This window comes from Lampetra fluviatilis, chromosome 32 (assembly GCF_964198595.1).
Source record: "Lampetra fluviatilis chromosome 32, kcLamFluv1.1, whole genome shotgun sequence".
Taxonomy (NCBI): domain Eukaryota; kingdom Metazoa; phylum Chordata; class Hyperoartia; order Petromyzontiformes; family Petromyzontidae; genus Lampetra; species Lampetra fluviatilis.
The window spans coordinates 8,638,321-8,657,196 of NC_136306.1; the positions used below are offsets into that span (position 1 = coordinate 8,638,321).

Here is an 18,876-nt window from a genome sequence, read left to right on the forward strand (position 1 = left end):
GACGTGAGCGGGTAAGCGACGGTTGGTGGGGGGGGGTGTAGGAGTGTAGGAGGGCTGCGACTCTCAATACAAACCAATGGGATCTATCCCTACGTAAAATGGCCCCCACGCAATGACCAACAACGTCGTCGCGTCAAGAAGACTCCCTGTTAGTGTTGTGTGGTTATTTTAAAATAGGGCGCCCGATGTTAACAGCTGGTGGTGGGAGGCCGCGGGGTGTCTCACACGCGTGTCCCGACGATTAATTAGCGTTAATTGCCAATCGCCCTGTTGACGTTGCCACGATTGGAGAGCTGCATTAGCCACTGAACGTTTCGTTTTGAAAGAGTGAAAGACAAATTAGCCGCCGAGATTTTGTAACGCGAACACGCCCCGTAGTTCGTTAAGGCGCCAATTGTGGCGGGATTTCTTGCGCGCTCACGGTCCGCAGTCTTAACGCGGTGATCGGCCAGCCGCAAGGCAGCAGAGGTGAGTTGTGTGGATGTATTTCACCTCATCGTCACCACCATTAGTAGCAGCAGCAGCAGCAATGATGATCAATGCTCGGTCGACCGTCAGGTGGGTTAAGTGTTTTATCTGCACGTTAATGCCACTTGCGTCTTAAGAGAATAACGGGGGTGGTCACTCAACTAAAGCAGAGCAGCAATTGTTTCTTGCTCTGGTTGTCCCACCTGATGACGGACGCTTGTGTTGCGCCCGAAACGTCGTGATTTATTTTATTTTATACCTACGTGACTTTACTGAAAGAACCAAAAGGTATGGATCCCTGCGGTCACGAAAACTTCAAATCTAGATTTAACGTGATACAATTCATCATCGGACTGTTGAGTGGTTAGGTATATGTGCATGGTTATGTCAGGAATGTATTTAGAATTAACGTGTTCAGTCAGAGACAGCGGAGATAAATACTGTACTATAATTTGATAGAATTCATCACGATTATCATCAGCATCAATCATTCTCTATTCGCTGCGAGATTAATACGTGTGTATGCTTAGTGTGGAATGCATTCGGGATTTACGCTGTGGTTAGTCGTCCACAGCAGAGGTGAGAATTTAGTTGTATTAAATGTCTAGTGACATATCACTGTGTACGGTAATGCCGCCCTAGAGAGGCACGGCGTGCGATGTATTGACATCGCGGGCACCACGTACATGTGGGTGTAGTACTGCCCCTAGAGGGGTTCGGTCAGCACTGACTGGCAGTGCCGGATGGCACCACGCTCTGCGTGCAGTGCCGACCCCTACAGGATAGGGTGTGAGAGTGCCGGCCATGGGATAGGGGTTAGTTACTAAGGGCCATGGCACTCTGGTTGACCCCGAAGGACACGTGACCGGTTCAAGTTCATTTATTAGGTATAGCCCTGTGAGCCATTCGGCTCTTGAATCGGGTACAACCGCAACAAAAAAAAAACTTGAACAAGAAAACATCTTAAAGTGAATATGTGACTAAGTGCAAACAGAAAATCCAAGAAAAGACAGCAAAATATTGCAGAACACCGGTAAAGTCTGCAGATGGTGGGGGGCTAGGGGTGGTCACGTGTCAGTGCCGAGATCCTGCTCGAAGGTTCTCGAAGGTGGTCGTGGCTAAGGGCGGGGCCAGCCACACCATAGAGGATATAAGCCGGGTCCCCCAGAGGGACCGGCTGCTGTGGTTATCCTGAAGAATCTGCGTTCTATGACGTCAGAGGAGAGTCACCAACATGTGGACCTGGACCCAAGCTGGAGTCCTGTCCGTTGTCGCTACTCCCAGTGTAATTAGTATAGTTAGCCTGGTGGTCCACCACCATAGGTTACTATCTGGTAAAGGAGCAAGTTACCCCTTTGTGTTAGTATCAATACATGTGTTGCCTCTAAAGAGTACGTCTGCGACTCAGTTGAACTCGATACAAATGGATCAGCAACAGCCATTGTCTATCCACTTCCAGATGGTTTCGATTTTATAAAGTTTGCTAATTCCACGTGTGCCACAAGGGAATAAATAATGTGGCTGTCCACCAGTTAATTCTGGCAAAAGCGTTAACGTTAGCCATACTTATATCATGACAACGGGACCCAAAGCTATGACCTAATCACATTGAGTGGATCTAGGATTTGTTACGTCACGAGCATTGTTAGTACTTATGTAGTGGGTTCCACAGAGGCATACACTTGAACTTGGAGGCAACACCTTTATTCTCAACAGGGTTACTACATAACCAGTGTACGTTTAACTAGACCACAATGGGGTAACTAGACCACAACGGGGTAACTACATAACCGGGTCAGTCCGTAACACACTTCCTGACCCACGATGCCGAGCGTAAAGACCAAGGATCGAAGAGACGTAGCACCGACGGGTTCCGTTCCAACAGACAGCCTCGATCGGCTCTCGGGACCTCCCTTTTATGCTCCTGAGCATGGCCTGGCTCCGCCCTCGGCCACGCCCCCTTCTAGATCCTACTAGAAGGTTCTGGGCGATACATCACGTGTCCCTCTCGCCACCTTTTGGCTCCCCTCATCATCCTGTTCTGGTCACGTACCCTCTCGGGTTCACCTAGACCAGGGGTCGGCAACCTACGGCTCCGGAGCCGCATGCGGCTCTTTAAGGGCTGCTTCTTGACGATATGTACGTATGTACATAGATGCATTGCGGCTCTTGAAATACTTAATTTTGTACCGAATTGGAAAGAAATGGCTCTTCTTGTTGTTTTGGTTGCCGACCCCTGACCTAGACTGTCACGTCCTCAACTGCCCTCTCTCTGACTGCCACCAGAACCATGGCCCCTAGGGCCCCCTTCCATGCCATACATACTCTGGAACCAGAGAGAGGCTCTAACACGCACAGTTGCACTCTTCTCTCAGTAGCTGGCGCTAAACGCCGTAGTGATCCAATATACGTCACTACACTTTGATCAGTGTTTCTTAACCTGGGGTGCGAGACATGTCAGATTGTTTTTAGAAGGTAAATCCTCGAAACACAAATTAAGCACGGGCACGTAAGTACAACTACTTTGTTTCATTAAACCTATGTACTGTACTTGTCAACATTAAATACATGTTTTGTCTATTGAGAACCAAAGGGTTGCAAGGCTGCAGTAAAGGTTGGATGAGACTGAGTGCCTGGGAATACCCAGGCGTTGTAGATTTGAGTTTCAAGGTGGCCAGGAAATGGCAGTGCGTACAGAAGTAGATTTTTTTTTGCCTTCTTGTTTGGGTTTTCTCCGCATACTTTGGTTTCCTCCTAAATTACAATACAAAGGGAATTGTCATACTGTATTGCAATGCAGGGACCAGCATATGATTGTTGGCAAGGCCTTTGCTGCGTAGATAATTGCAATTTAATGATCACTGAATTTAATATTTTAACAAATGTTCTTCACTTGTGTCTTAAATGCAGTGGCTTATTACGACTGCACTTGTATTATTTTAACTGGTTTTCAGAACATAAACTGCTGATCAAGTAGTGTATATATATTTATTTAGAATTTACTTCGAACAGACCTTATCTGAAAAAGTTTTTCTTAATGTATATGCATGCAATGTTATATGCATATGCAGATTTTCGTGGGGAAAATTGGTTGATCAAGACTTTGCCTCCCACATTTCTTTTCAATTATATTATTGTGATCTTGGCATCATTCCATGAGACAAAACTTTACATTCGGGACTCTGGAGCATGCATTGCATGAATCTGTCAAAAAAATAACCCCAAAAGAGATGCCACAGAACTACTGAGATCACTTTAATATGCCTGTTTATTGACACTAAAAGCATACATTTTTATATGCCGAGCAAAGAGTGTGTATCACATGTCAATCAAACATATTTAATTTTTATTCTCAGCGCTAATATTTGCCAAACGTGAAACAAATTTATATGATGGGTTTTCTGTGACCTCATTGGTGACAGAGCCGACTACAGGATACATTTTGAATAAGTCGGTTTGCTCACAAGTGGCGGCCTTGGTTTAAAACCCAAGATCTCCGCAATACCGGCTTGGTACTCTAACATTGTCTTAGCTCTCTGTGCCACCTGGCCACCTCCGACTGCCCTTGAGGACTGAGCATGCCCATCTATGCTGCTTAAAAGCGTCATTGCTGTGTGCATACGCAAATGAGCTCCGAGGGCTCTGATGGTTTTTGGCAGTTTAAGTTGCAGTGTACATTTGTTCCATGGTCCCTGAACTATTTAATTGTACATATTTCCCTTGTGGCTGGCTTTACATGTGCAATAACTTACGTGCTAAGATTTCTGGTTAATATTGGATCACATAATGTCAACATGTTTTTGCTCTGATTTTACAGAATGGCCTCGGCAAGTACAAGTAGGGTGAGGTCTTCCCCAGACAAGGCTACGAGGTGGTAAATATTGCATGTGTTCAATTTTTCTTAATAAGCTTTAACCTCATTAATAAAGGTAAACCAGATAAATTAGAATTACTGTTCTAATTCGGACTATGGTAAACCCATTACACACTGTAAGGGCCCTCCCACTTGCAAATGAGAGCCTTTGGATTAATGAACAGCTGGTACTTGTAAGACTGTTCTTCATCAATTAATGACCAATGAATGGTACTGACTCCCAGTGAGTTATGATTATAAAATATGGTAAAAGTTACATTGTAAATTGTGAAGAGAATTGTAATATTGATGGCTTTTTATTCTTGTAATAAGTAATATGCGTCATTTCCAAAAAGTTTACAGCCCACATTTAGTGAATCAGTTTAGACAGGTATGTGCCTGTGTCCAAAATAATATTTTTCATGCAGTCAACAGTCCACTTGATAGGCTTACTATCAAGGTATATTGTACATGCGCAGGCCATCATGGCTATTTACCCATTCTTCACGCTTGTCTGTGCAGTTTGGTGAAGGCGGGTAGCGTAGCAGTTGTAGAATAGTACAATTCAACAGTGAATATTATACTGCCATACACTGTACCTGTGCTGTATATTTTACATTTTGAATATTTTGCTAAATCAGACGATGCTGTTATCGTGGACCTTATATTATATATTGTTGTATTCCCTTATCGCGGTACCGCTTGGTAAAAGTTATGAACTGCAAAGCAACGACTTGGGGCTGTATCCTCCACCTGGAATGGAGTCGTGCTGGCAGGCTGCTTGCCCATTTCCATGGCCCACACTCTTGCAAACAGGTCCCCGGCATTAGGCGGAATGCGCAGTGCGGGCAGCTTGCGCGAGTCGCCGCCCATTCCTCCAATCAACGAGCGGCTGGCGTTCCTGCGTCCGTCCCGCGAGCTGCTCGAGTACTACCGCAAGAAGATCGCCGAGTTCGATGGCGAGCATGAGGACATGCTGAAGCGGCTTGACGCCTACAAGGGGACCTACGAAGACCAGGTTTCTAGCAATTTGAATGGGGGGGAGGGGGGTGGATGCAGCGTTAACGCAGGCCAACACGCACACAGTGTAAACGTCACACGTGCGATCGTCACGTATCTGTCCTAATGATACAACTCTCTTCCAGTGCAGTATTTGTGCATATTGTAAACTGCCATTTTCTAGCATCATTGTCATCATCATAGAAATGATAGAAAATGACATTATTAAGCCCAAGCCAACGCAGAAGCACTACCTTGCAAACCATACCATCGCATATTCATCCGCCCTGTCCATTTAACTGCTTGCATGCAGTGCATTATTTGTGCATGGTGCAACTCTCAAAATTCCACCTTTTCACATACAATCATATATTCTTAATCTCGTGTACATTTGCTTTGAAAACACAATTAAGGATTTGCATTCATTTAGAGCAGCTTATTTTTATCCAGTAACCTATTTGTACGTGGTTTAACTGTCAATATGGGATAGATATCAGACCTTTTCACCTTTCTGCCTATACCTTAGTCTCCATCTAGTCAGATATGAGTCGTAGGCTGTACATTTTTTTGGAACCGTTTTACCTTCTATTGATTTTCATCGCAAAAATTGCATTAAAATGTTTTTTATTAAATGTATGAAGCAGTATTTTTAGCTTTGGAAATTGTTTTGCAGTAAATTGGTTTACAAGTCATCACATTACCGCTTAAATCTTTAGGGTTCACAAGTACTTTCGGCATGGTTAGATGTGTGGGTGCGTTTATTGCATGGATGGATGGATTTTATCTAAGATGAAAGGACCAGAATAGGTCCATCTGTTATGATTTCTACAGAGTATGCAAGTTTGCATTTCATGTGTTGCATCGATAGGGTTGTAACACAGGCTGCTACACTTGGCTGCGTTCAGAACATTTTTATGAGAACCTTCTGGCATATGTACGTGTATGAATTACAATCCTCTTATAATCACACATGCTGTCAGGCATATCTTTGGGTCTTTTTTTCATTGGTAATATAATTGCCTTGAAAACACCAGGAGCAGTATTGTGTGTAGATGCACACGATAACACCTTGGTTTGTCCCATGATTTCATGTATGTGTCCTTTTGCTTCTTTGCAAAACCCTAGGCTTCTATGGAATAGAGATGCTGCCATCACTCAGTGGCGAAGAATGATTTTTCCATTTACATTCGATTCCAGCTGAGCTGTCAGTATCATGTCACAACACAAAAAATCTATACTTTGGACCTCTCACAGTGGTGCATTCTGTTGTGTCGGTGAAAAACTTTATAAGATGACATCACATTCCCACCAATGAAGTCAAGTCACTCGGCATCATTGCTTACACTCTACACACAATTTTATGTTCTGCAAATGGGTTTAAACGAATGTCATTCATCACATGTTATTCGCCACGAATCGGCCACAAACTCATCACATCTAGGAAGCTAAGCAAAACGGAGCCTGGTTTAGTCCTTGTATGAGAGACTACCTGGAAACACTTGGTGTAATTAGACTTGGGCTGCAGAGTGACCAGGATATGGTAGTGCATCAATGTTTTTTTTAACCCATTTGCACAGAGCTTGAAGTGTTACCCCCTTGTGGGTTTTTTCTGTATGTATGTTGAACTTATTTCGCATCGTATGCAGCCTACTGTGCTCTGGTTCCCTCCGGCCGCACATGCATACACGAGGCCAAACGCTCATCATTGGAATTGGCCAAACATCCCAATTGAGAATCAACCTGAAAAAGAGTCTGAACACTCAGTCAGTGAGGCTTTCTTGTGTGCATGAAGAGCATAATCATATTTTTGTGTTGTCATTGTCATGTTCAGCACAAGCTGCAGTGGGAGATGCGGCAGCGCGAGGAAGAGATTGCCGAGCTGCAGAAGGCGCTGAGCGACATGCAGGTTTATCTCTTCCAGGAGCGAGAGCATGTGCTTCGGCTCTACTCGGAGAACGACCGCCTCAAAATACGGTGAACCGCTGGCGAGGGACGCAAACTGCCAGACATACGCACCTCTGACCCACACGCGTTAACAGACATCTTTTCCTCTTGTAGCATAGATGTACTTGGCCGAGCCTAGTTTTAGTTTGCTTTCCTTCCCCCGTCATACCACTCATTAGCACGGTTGACTACGTAGTCTGCTGCCATAGCTTGTAGAAGTATAGTATTCACCCTGGTGAGCTCTGTTAAAATTATGATACAATACAAATCTTGAATATTGACATTTTTACGGAGATTACTAAGATTATGTGGTCTAATGTATTTTCTTGTTTTTGTATAGCGAGTTGGAAGATCGTAAAAAAATTCAGCATCTTCTCGCCCTGGTGGGTCCTGATACAGGGGAGGTCACCTACTTCTACAAAGAGCCTCCTCACAAGGTGACTCATTAAACCCTGTTAAAGGTCACTTATAATAAACTAACCACCCACCAAAATGTAGTGATGGCAATGTTCGTTTTCTCTCATCATTATCACACAAACATTGCACCTCCTGGCTTTGACATTCCTCGAAGGCAATGGTGCACCATCAACTGCACCAGAATATGAACAGGGCGATGAGCGCATCTCCATCGTGAATGGAAAATTTAAGAGAAGCCACAATCCGACCGTGGCCAAGGAACCCAAACTATGGACCACATCATAGACCACCGTAGCCTGCGCTCCAATGGAAGAGGAATAGCAAAACTACTCGATTACTCTACCTGAAGCCTTCTGGTGGCGAGCAGACCTCAACATTGCCATTTAGCTCCTGAACATATTGCTGTACGCAAGAGTACAATTGAATCATCATTGCCAGCCACGATCAATCCGCTGATAGATAAAAGCCTCCCCCAAGCTTTGGTCGTCCGGCACGATCCTGGGATGTAATCAGTTCATCTGAGCTGTTTGCTTGGCCGCATCTCTCTGTCAGGCGTGTTGCTTACTTTCGCTTTCACTCCACCATTGGTCGCGACCATCAGCCATCATCGCTTCTAACAATGTGTCGTGCCAATGCTTGCTTATGAATAGCCAATATGATGTCGAAATTCCATACGTGCAGGTATGTCGCTATTGTTTGTACAGAAGACTGAAGAATGGTTTAAGCACTTGTTTAATTACACTCGCAAGGTTTTAGTGTTAGCTACTATGTTATGTTATCACATGATAATTGCTACATTTACATATACTACTGGCAACATACAAACCATGTTTAGGTTGTACTATATAAAGCCTAATATTGAATTGGATGTACATGGTCATGCTGTAATTATAGTATACAATTTGTCTTGCTAAATTATGAAATTTTTATCATATTTTTGTGGTTGTGTTTCAGGTTATTATCCCACAAAAATCAACCAAATCGAGTCACCCACTCAGTGCCAAGGAAAACCGACCTCAGGGCAAATCGGGTAAACTTAATCAGGCCTTCACATAACCTCACATGATTTTGATTAACATTCGCAATGAGGAGTGCAGGGCTTGATGCAGTGGTTTCTCCCGCAACTCCGATTGTCCTTCCCCTGCACCTGCGATTAGCACTGTTGGATACGTACGGTGCGAAAGAAGTTCAACATGCATACAATTTGATAACCTATATTCGATTCCCACCCGATTTAACGTCGGTGGCAAGTGATATCTGAATTGGTCCCAGCCCCCCTTGTGCCGACCCGTACAGAGCAGCGTGGTGAAGTACGGTCAAATAACCCCGATGGCAGACGTAACATGGTGATGGTGTTTATTTAATAATGGATTTAGAAAGGAATATAAGTTATATGATATCGAATATTATGCAATATGATAGATAGGGCTCCCTATTTAGATTACATCACAGTTACTAATTCGCAGCTTCGTTAACCATGCCGTGTCCTGTTTAACATTCAGGAAATAAAAGGCCAAGTGGGAAACCAACGAACGGTGCAGACAGTCCAACAACCCCCGAGCGCTACCAAAGAGACAAACAGACGCTCGTTCTGCAGGTATTGACTGAGATGCACTGCAATATATCCATTGCACGTGCGCACGCGCGCACACACACACTATCAAATGAGATTGTGTGGGAATTGTACAAAAGCCAGTGTCATTATTAATATGAGTCACAAAAGTTCGTTTGGTGGCTCAGAAGTCAACAGTATTAAGTTGGCACTGCCGAAAACCTGGGTTCAAATCCAAATTGATGATTTAATTCTGATCACCAATGATTGCATAATAACACATTTATATAAAATATTTTTTACTTTACTGTTTAAAATATAGGCTTCACTCATATGAGGAACATTTCTCTGTAGCAGGACATGTAGAAAAGTGCTGTCCCCCAAATGAGGATAAGATGTCACTAGGAGAAGTCTCAGAAATAGTTATTTGATATCTTCTTCTTGGTTCTTTCGGTAAAGTCACGTAGAAGGGAAATAATAAAATAAAAAAAATAAAACATGATAAAATAATTCTCACGACGTTTCGGCCACAACGCAAGCAGCCGTTCTCAGGTGAAGACCAGGTCTGTCAGGGAGACATGTTTTATTTTTATTCTTTTATTATTTCCCTTCTACGTGACTTTACCGAAAGAACCAAGACGATGAATCCCTGCAGTCACGAAAGCTTTAAATCGAAATTTGATATCTTCTTCTGCGGGTCTTTCTCTAACAATGCATGAAACGCTGCCCTGACAGATTTTAGGAACATATTCTTCGTCATATAAAGTGATGCCGACAAACACAATTGGGATAACATTCGGGAAAATGACAAACGAATTGAAACGTGACATTGAGAAACGGCATGGAAAATTATAATATTTTATATTTAAAGTATTTTTTTAAAGATCGATCTCGTAATTGTGTGTCCGTGCCACTGTTGTAAAACATGTAGTTGGCGTTGCGTGTGCCCTGCAGGTGAAAGCGCTTCAGGCTCAGCTGGAGGAACAGACGAAGCTTGCCAAGGAGCAGGTGGAGTCCCTCCTGGAGGATCGTCGAATTCGCGTGGAGGAGATGCAAGTCCAGCAACGCCGCGATCAGGAAAAGATCAACGCCCTGACAGAAAAGTAAAATGCACTGCCAGTGAGAGAGCCAAATGATGTCCCACGATTTTGTGCCTGTCGACCATCGAGTGGGAGATCAGACTCGGTAGTTGGGTAGCAACGCATTTTTTTCTCTGAGCAACAGTACATTTTTCAACAGTCCCAATGTTATCAACGAATGTCTGGCTTCATTCAAAGTCAACCTTTTTGATACCATTGGCGCTGGCTGGAGTTGAAACATGGACTGTTATCATCTCCACCGTCATTGCATATCTGTTCACATCCTCTTTGAAATTATTCTACCATTTTGTACAAATTTGAATGATTGACACATCTTTATCATCCTATTGCAGCTTCAATTTTCAATACATTTCACTTGTCCTTACAGCCTCTGTTGACAATACAATTATGGCTTGCTGCTCTTCTCAGATGCAGAAATTCAAGTGCACCACCACCTTTGGTCATGTGATAAATCTGTCATCTGGGGAAGATTCAGTAAAAAAATATATTGCACATGATTACCAGGGTTATATCGTGTACACTCAGCACTCTTTAAAGTCACTTAATCAATTGAAAATCCTCGGATCAATGCATCAACATCTTTTATCTCCAACCTAGGCTACAAGAGACACACTCGCTGCTGTACGAGAGCACGCGGGACTTCCTGCAGATGAAGTACGAGGGACGAGCCAACGAGAAGCGCTGGATGGCGGAGAAGGACCAGCTGCTGCAGGAGCTCGACGCGTGCCGGGACCGTCTGTCCCGTGGCCAGGGCACCGAAGAGGATGGGCCTCCTGACATCTTCACTCCCCCGTCTGAGCGGCAGCGTAGGGCACAACAGGGCGAGGAGTTTAAGGTGAAAGATATTTCGAAAAGGTTTTGACAGGTTAATGGTACTGCCCGTTCGATACACACCTTAACACGTAGGCTTTTGCAACCAATATCCGTAATAAAGGTTTTTTTTGGGGTTAGATCGCGTAAATATAAATGTGTAGTTAAACCCGCCACCACCTGACACGGTCAATTAGTAAGGTTTGTTATGTAAACAAAACGTGCCAATTAGTTATTAGTTCACGACACCGGTGTGTTGGAGAGTAAACCCACATTTACAATTTGAGTGACGTTTCATTGGTGATTACAATCAGCCTAATCAGGCGATAGCCAGAAATGTGAAGCAGTCTTGTTTTGGTCTTAAATAGGGGTGTTAAGGTGATGTCATCAATGTGAGCCTTTAAGGTGCGAAGACCAAAGGGGGGTGGGGTTAATTTGGTCATATAAATTACAATGGATAATGTTAATTTGAGAAGATGCAGCCCCTATTGGTTGGGTTATTCACAGTTATTCAACATAATGCGAAACCTTTATTATGGCTACACACCTTCATTTGGTATTGTGGTTGCTCGTTGGGTTACGTTTCGGGCATCAATCAAGGAGCGGTGTGGAAAAATGCGTTGCTGCATTGCGCTTCTCTGCCTCCACATGCATGCTGCCCGCTTTCACCAAACCAGCACTGACCAACGTGGTGAAGTATATAGTCTGTAACCCGCACGGCGTGGGGAGGTCATCTTCCAGAGTGGATTGACTCAAGGGTGTATTGTGTATCATTGCTATTTTAAACCTGTTGTGGCTATACCAAGGAGCGCCTAAAATATGTATTTTGTTATCGTGAAGGATGACGTGGGGTACAGCGGGGTGCCGCATTGGTTCGCACACATTGCCATTGTCCCAGCGACCTGAATTTGATTTCCAGCCATGGCTACAACATCAGCGGAGTGTGGTATCTGATCTGATCATTGTGGTGAAGTATGGTCAAACAAACCCCCACGACGGATCCGGCATAATAGGAAAGCCCTCATCTGGCAGTGGATTGACAAAGGGCTTACACTTTTTTTAAGGATGACATCTTACCCACTTAAATATGGTTGGTAAAGCAGGATCACATAACATGAATCATTGGCGATAATAGTGTGGAAATGTCACCGTATAGGTTGTGTTCCAAAAACCAATTAGGCAGTCAAATGTCTGTGACCTCTATTTATCTAATCCTAATGGACTTGATAAATACGAATGTGTTTGACATACTAATATAGACGGCAAACTAAACAGGGGATGGCTGTTTTGGACCTGGCTTAGACTCGAGCCTTTAAAATATATATTTGTGTGTGCTGAACTAAATAGTAAATATTTCCATGATCAAATACTCATGTAGAATCTACATTGCAATAATAGACTCCTACTACGATAACGTGGCAGGATCCTCCTGAAAAGGAGTCATGAGGCTTAGTGAGGCTTTTCTGGGTAAACACTTGTAATAATAAAGAAATTAATGAATTATGACTTATTGACATTCTAGATTTATATTCAATTGTTGACGCTGACATTTTACGGACTGCATTTGTCCTTCCAGGTCTCATCATGAGTCAGGTTTGATAAACAAATCCTGTTGGTTTACCAGATTGTATTGGTAAGAGCACTCCCTCTAAATGATGGGGGACCCTGGTTAACATAAGCACGGATAATTTATTGGCCAAAAGGCCAATCGGCTGCAAAAAGTTCAAGATAATTTGTGCAGTTGTAGAACGGCGAGTAGATTTGTAAGAGTGCGTGTGTGCATGCACACGTGCGTACAAACGTGTTTTCCTGCATGCTTACATCCCTCGTTGTGCCTGGCAGGGCCTGCAAGAGGAGTTGAAGCAAGCACACCGTCTGGCTGAGATGTTCCGTGAGCAGTGCGTCTCCCTGGAAGATGAGTTGTCGCGCATCCGCGAAGAGGGAGATGTCGGCAAGGAAATATTCAAGGTACTGTTGGCTAAATAATAGAAAGCGTGTCATGTAACGATTCGTCACAACATGTCTTTGTGTACAAGTGCTAGGTGGATTTTAATACCACAGGATCGTGAGAGATTTGCAACAGCTTGGGGAAGCCTTAATCCAATCCAGCAGTAGGTTGATCATGGCTTATGATGATGAATGATCAAAACCCCTACCCACTCCCCGTTAGTGATTTACAAATTACCACAACTTTGGGCTGCCATTGTATTCAACAACTGATTATTTTTCACCTCATTTGTGTTGGTTGTTTTTTTTTGGCTGTTGTAAAGTTTGGTTTGTTCCATTATCCTAAATGTACTAGATAAAATGCATATATTCTCAAATAGATTTTGATCAGATAAATACGTGTGATGGACTGCCCAGGCATTTAATTTCCAACCTGAATGTTCATATATAGAACTAGCTTTACTACCCAGCTTCGCCGAAGACATGGATTCTTGTCTTGGATTAATACACGGCCTACGCGGAGGGTGGGGGGGGGGATGCATGACGTCAGCAGGCACACTGCGTGACGCTGCCACATGCGGGTGACATCACAGATGTGGCGTCACCGCTCACTTGCCGTGCAAAATATATCCATTATTGCGCCGCCCCCCCCCCCCCCAAAATACAAAAGTCTATTTTTATACTTTTTGCATTGTGCACAGTCAGGAAGCTACCCACATGCACAATTTTAAGTTTGTTGCATGTTGGGAAGTATGCAAAAAATTTCGAACAGACACACATATTCCCAAATTTCCCTTTTATATATATATATAACAATGACCAAAATCCATGCGGAAATATTATCTCTCTTGCATGTTGAACGACGTGAATATTTGGAAAAATTATATCAAAGGAAATAAATGTTTTGAAAATGTATAATGAATTGTAATTTAATCTTTGCCCCAGTAGGTGGCATTGATTCCTAAGGCATGGAGCTTAGTCCCCTCTTCCCCCAAGTCGATTCTGTGAATAGTCAGGGTTCAGAGTTTTCAGTCAAGCATACGATTTCGTTTGTCATGTTTATTCCGTCTAATCTGTTTCGTTTGGTGTTTTCTTTCTACTTTCTCGTTTTATCTGCGTTGTTCGTTCCCACTATTAACCTAAAGTTCGAGATGGAAGAGAACATTTTAAAGTTAATAGAGTGAGCATTATTTTAAAATCATCTTGTTATTTTTAACATGATTCGATGCATGTATAGTGAGCAAAAAAAACACAAATGTAATCAATAATGAAACATGTGCTTTTAATAGACCCAATTATACTGATACACTATTGATAGGAACAGATATTGTTAATTTGGTTCTTACAGGAAGACAACCCAAACAACAAAAAGCCCTTGTAAATACTTACCTAGGCGATGTGACCTGGCTTGTCTGACAGACATCAGTGATGTCACCATGTTGACAACACCGTATTAACACGTACGGGAATGGCATTACTCAGGGGCCAAGAGCACACGCTCACCCAGTAATTTGATTGTGTGTTTTTAAGTATCTGACGAAGATCTGAACTCTTATATAATGGTGCACCATGTGTTTTTAAAATTGTCAGTTTCGTCTCTTAAATTGCGTGTCGAAAGTGTCGATTTGTGAATGCACTTTTCCAAGAACATGTTTTTACAATGTAAGTGATGCTTGCTTTCTGCATTGCGCCTTCAATCCAACCACATGGTGGGTACTTAGCACAGTGGGTCTCAAGCTTATGTTTTATGACACCCCAATATTGTAAACACAAATATAGTACGTTTCCTGCTGTTTTACCAGTGGATACAATATAGTTTTGACTTATATATAGCATCTATATTATATATATAGACATACCTCAGTCACTTCTGTCACTTCAAAGAAGCCATAACAGTGATAAGTGACTGAGTGTGATAAAATAAAACAGAGCTGCCAGATTGGAAATATTCCCCTCCAGTATCCGATGAGTGCAGTTAAGATGCTTTCACTGATGGATAAATCATGTTGTTTTGCAGGCTACTGCGAAGTGATAAAATGCGTAACAGTGCCGGCTCGTAAAACCACAAGTTTCAAACAACACACAGGAATTCAAAGTGGACGTGTCCACGGGCCACATGAAAAGAAGTTGCATGCCATAGGCTCTTCGATTGAGGGTTGTCCTGTTGTTCCTGCGGTGTTGGGTCCGCACAGCATGGACCCCCCAAAACCATCCTCCCGATATGAAGTGGCACGCGCACTCCTCTTAATTTACGCGTCGTCCCTCCTCTCCGCGCCGACAGGATCGCTCCGACAAGATGGGGAAGCGGCTGCGCATGGTGACGCAGCGCTACGAGGCGCTGGAGAAGAGGAGGGCGATGGAGGTGGAAGGTTTCAAAAATGACATAAAGCTGCTTCGGCAGCGTCTCAAGGACGTGGAGAAACAGCTCTTCAGGGTGACTTTGGCATCGTAGTTTACGTCTTTAAGTGTCAATGCATACGTGTTTCTGCGTCCCACGTTGTCTGTGCATCAATTAGTCTACGCATGTTGCTATGCCTGTGTGTTGTCGTGTGTCTGTGGAAAGTAGGCATTAAGTGTACCCATGCTTTTGTGTGCCTTGTGTCTTAGTGTGTCTAAACTAGGCATTGTGTCAATTAGTCTACACATGTTTGTGTGTCCAAGTGTGTCTTTGTTGAGGGGGAGCGGTAGTGTAGCGGTTAGCGCGCTGCGCTATGAACCTGGTGACCCGGGTTAGATTCCCGCTCACGGCCAACACCAGTGACGATTATCTGAACCGGTCCTGGGCCTCCCCTAGGTCGACTCAGCCTGAAATGAGTACCTGGTGCGGTGTGTAAACATCGCCACTGGGGAGACAAAGGCGGTCGGGCGTGGTGCTGGCCACCCACCCCCTCATGTACCATTCTGGCCTTCATAGGTGCTCGCAAACAGCACTTGTCCCTACAGTCTGTTAAGGCTTTACGGGGGATCTTTGTTGACAAGGCTCGTGGGGAGCGGGTAGTGTAGCGGTTATCGCGCTGCGCTATGAACCCGGCCACCCGAGTTTGATTCCCGCTCACGGCCAACACGAGTGACAATTATTTTAACCAGTTCTGGGCCTTCCCTAGGTCGACTCGGCCTGAAATGAGTACCTGGTGTGGTGTGTAAACATCACCACTAGGGAGACAAAGGCAGTCGGGCGTGGTGTTGGCCACCCACGTCTTCGTGTGCCGTTCCGGCCTTCATAGGTGCTCGCTAACAGCACTTCCCCCAACAATCTGTTAAGGCTTTACGGAGGATCTTTGTGTGTAATCTAAGAATATAACAATCCGCATCCCTCTCAGTGATTCAATACATTTTTCCGATTCATGTTCGCGGTTTGATTTGAGGCTTATTATCTCGTATTTTCTGTCCCGCTTGTATTGTCTTCTCGTGTCATTTAGTGTCATTCATGCAAATTTACATTTGCATATACGCTGCATGAATCACAGTTCACACACGTACAAATAAACGTGTGAATAGTTCGCATAATTTATTTTATTTTCAACATTATTTGTGTAAAAAACTGTGCATGAATATGCCTACCTCATTTATACACGTTTGTTAATACACAAGCAGCAGGAGTTATGAAATATGGACTTTTTTCTTACTTTATTCGATATAACGCGTGCACGCATCTAATAATACTTCAAAGGCTGTAACATAAGACGCTGTCTTTCCGACAGGCCTGTTCTTCACTTGAGGACGGCTGCTTGCGTTGTGGCCGAAACGTCGTGAGAATTGTATTTTATTGTTTTATTTTTATTATTTTATTATTTCCCTTCTACGTGACTTTACCGAAAGAACCAAGAACATAAGGGGTAGGAGTTTTCATCCTGCCTTACCTGTGGGAACTTGCCTGTCTGGCCGCAGGTTACCCTGGGTGTCGGACCCAATCAGGACCTGGCTATCCTGCACGAGGTGAGGGATTCCAACACTCGCACGCGCAAGATCCAGGGGGAGCTCCACCGGTTGAAGGCGAAGATTTACGGCCTGGAGGGCGACCTACGGCACGTGTGATCCATCGCTGACGTCGTGTGCGCGTTCGTTTGGGGTGCCATGGTGGCGAGACGTTAACTACCTCGCCCTGGTATACAGGAGGTCGTGGGTTCGATCCTGACCCTGGCGCCTGCTGTATATATTTCGAGTTGGTATGTTCTCCCTGTGGTCATTTGGATTTTTTTGTCTGGGCCCTCCAATTTTCCTCCACATATAGAGTTTTTGGTTGCTACAAATGTGCACATAAGCCACTTTGCTGAGCAGTCATTTGTGGCCAGGTCACTTCTAAAAAAGAGCTTTGTAGCGCGGTGGGCCTGACGTGGTAAAATAAAAAAAAGTTCCTCCCGAGCTTGTCGCGACATGAGCATGCAGGGGATAGCCCTATGCAAGTTGTTGATTTAGTTTTGCCTCATTATTGGCGTGAGTCGGTGTCTGAGTACACACAGTCATCCCCAGTGTCAATATTTCCAAGGGGAATTTGCGGTGAGCCAAAGAAAAGAACATCTACACGTGTAGTCTTGATTGTGCAAGGTAAACAGCCAGTGGAATAGAAAAGGACTGGCTTTGTTGAGAGATGGTGATCAGTCAGGCCACAGTACTTGTTGACTTAACTCAAACGCACCTTTTAAGTGCAAGTTTAATTTAGTGGAATCCGATAAAGCCCCTTTTTTCCCACAACATGCTACTTGGATTTGCCCGTTTAGACTTGGGTGAGGATTAAGACTACTGCTCTAACCCTAAATGCATTCAGATGAGTTGGAACAACACACGGTTCCCCGTTACCAGAAGTGAAGGCTGCAGACATTTGCCATCGATCTTCACCTTGAATATTTGTCCACACGGACTGTTTAGTCATATCTGGAACATGCCCGGTCAACCGTGAAGATTTGCCGGAGGAACAATGTGAGATTTTGTGAGAGAAAACAATCCCGTTTTATGACCGGTATGTGCAAGATGAACAAAAAAAAATTCGAGGTCGGAATATTTAATTAATATTTTTTTGGCCATCTGTGATATAATGAAACTTAAAAAAAATTATTTTTTACTTGCGTACAATTATTTTATGATCCCAATGTTTACTTGTATGTATATTTTGATTGTGTGTGCGTATAATAAAAGTGTTTAATACAGACCTTGGCAAGGAATGCTTTTTTTTCTGCAATGCACCCTGCAGATGACTTGGCATTTTCACCAATGCACACGCAAGTCTCAGTGCAGGGAAAAGGCAGGAGTTTATTACCAACAAAAAAGCTTTGACGTCAAACTTCTGGTTCCACTGAGGTTGCGATTTACAAAATGTACAAAGGCTTTCGACTGTACCATTTGTTTTGCAAGGCCATCCTGTGTACCAGCATTCACGCTTAAAGGTTGTTGCACGTCACGAGCCGCGTGGTGAGCCAGTTGACGGTGGCCTCGTACAACTGACGAATTGAGTGAGAGAGCTCGGGGTGGGGGGGGGGTCGAGATTTTGAAGCAAAGCCGAAAATGCTGACACTCGTGGATTCAGTCCGAATTTACACATCCTCACAATCACAACATAACAATTCCGCAGAGGTTTAGCGTTACATTGCTAAAGCTAATACAGTGTGTACGTTCCCTCGCAACACAACACATTTTGCAAACTTAAAAAGGTCGACATTTATAGACATTGTCGGGCTGTTTGGGGAAAAAACAGTCCACAGTAAAATACAAAACATTAACAGCCTTAACACTGAAATTGCAATATACCTTTTCTGGGCAAACTTTGATCAAGCATGCAGCTTTTTTTTATA

The 18,876-nt window shown here is 43.7% G+C and overlaps 1 protein-coding gene across 1 annotated transcript; it reads left to right on the forward strand.

Moving 5' to 3' along the window:
- Positions 1-142: 142 nt before the first annotated feature.
- Positions 143-17,425, forward strand: CCDC77 (coiled-coil domain containing 77). The gene is made up of 12 exons (XM_078871506.1): positions 143-468; positions 4,286-4,342; positions 5,138-5,339; positions 7,152-7,294; positions 7,605-7,701; positions 8,636-8,711; positions 9,184-9,278; positions 10,188-10,336; positions 10,931-11,168; positions 12,986-13,111; positions 15,372-15,524; positions 16,979-17,425. The coding sequence occupies exons 2-12, from the start codon at positions 4,287-4,289 to the stop codon at positions 17,123-17,125; spliced, it is 1,482 nt and encodes a 493-aa protein (XP_078727632.1). The 5' UTR covers positions 143-468; position 4,286; the 3' UTR covers positions 17,126-17,425.
- Positions 17,426-18,876: the final 1,451 nt, after the last annotated feature.

Bases quoted from the DNA above. Each gene is read 5' to 3' on its own strand.
- CCDC77 (XM_078871506.1), top strand. From the start codon at position 4,287: ATGGCCTCGGCAAGTACAAGTAGGGTGAGGTCTTCCCCAGACAAGGCT. The intron at 8,712-9,183 runs GTAAACTTAATC...TTTAACATTCAG, and splicing joins CCGACCTCAGGGCAAATCGG to GAAATAAAAGGCCAAGTGGG. The intron at 9,279-10,187 runs GTATTGACTGAG...TGTGCCCTGCAG, and splicing joins AACAGACGCTCGTTCTGCAG to GTGAAAGCGCTTCAGGCTCA.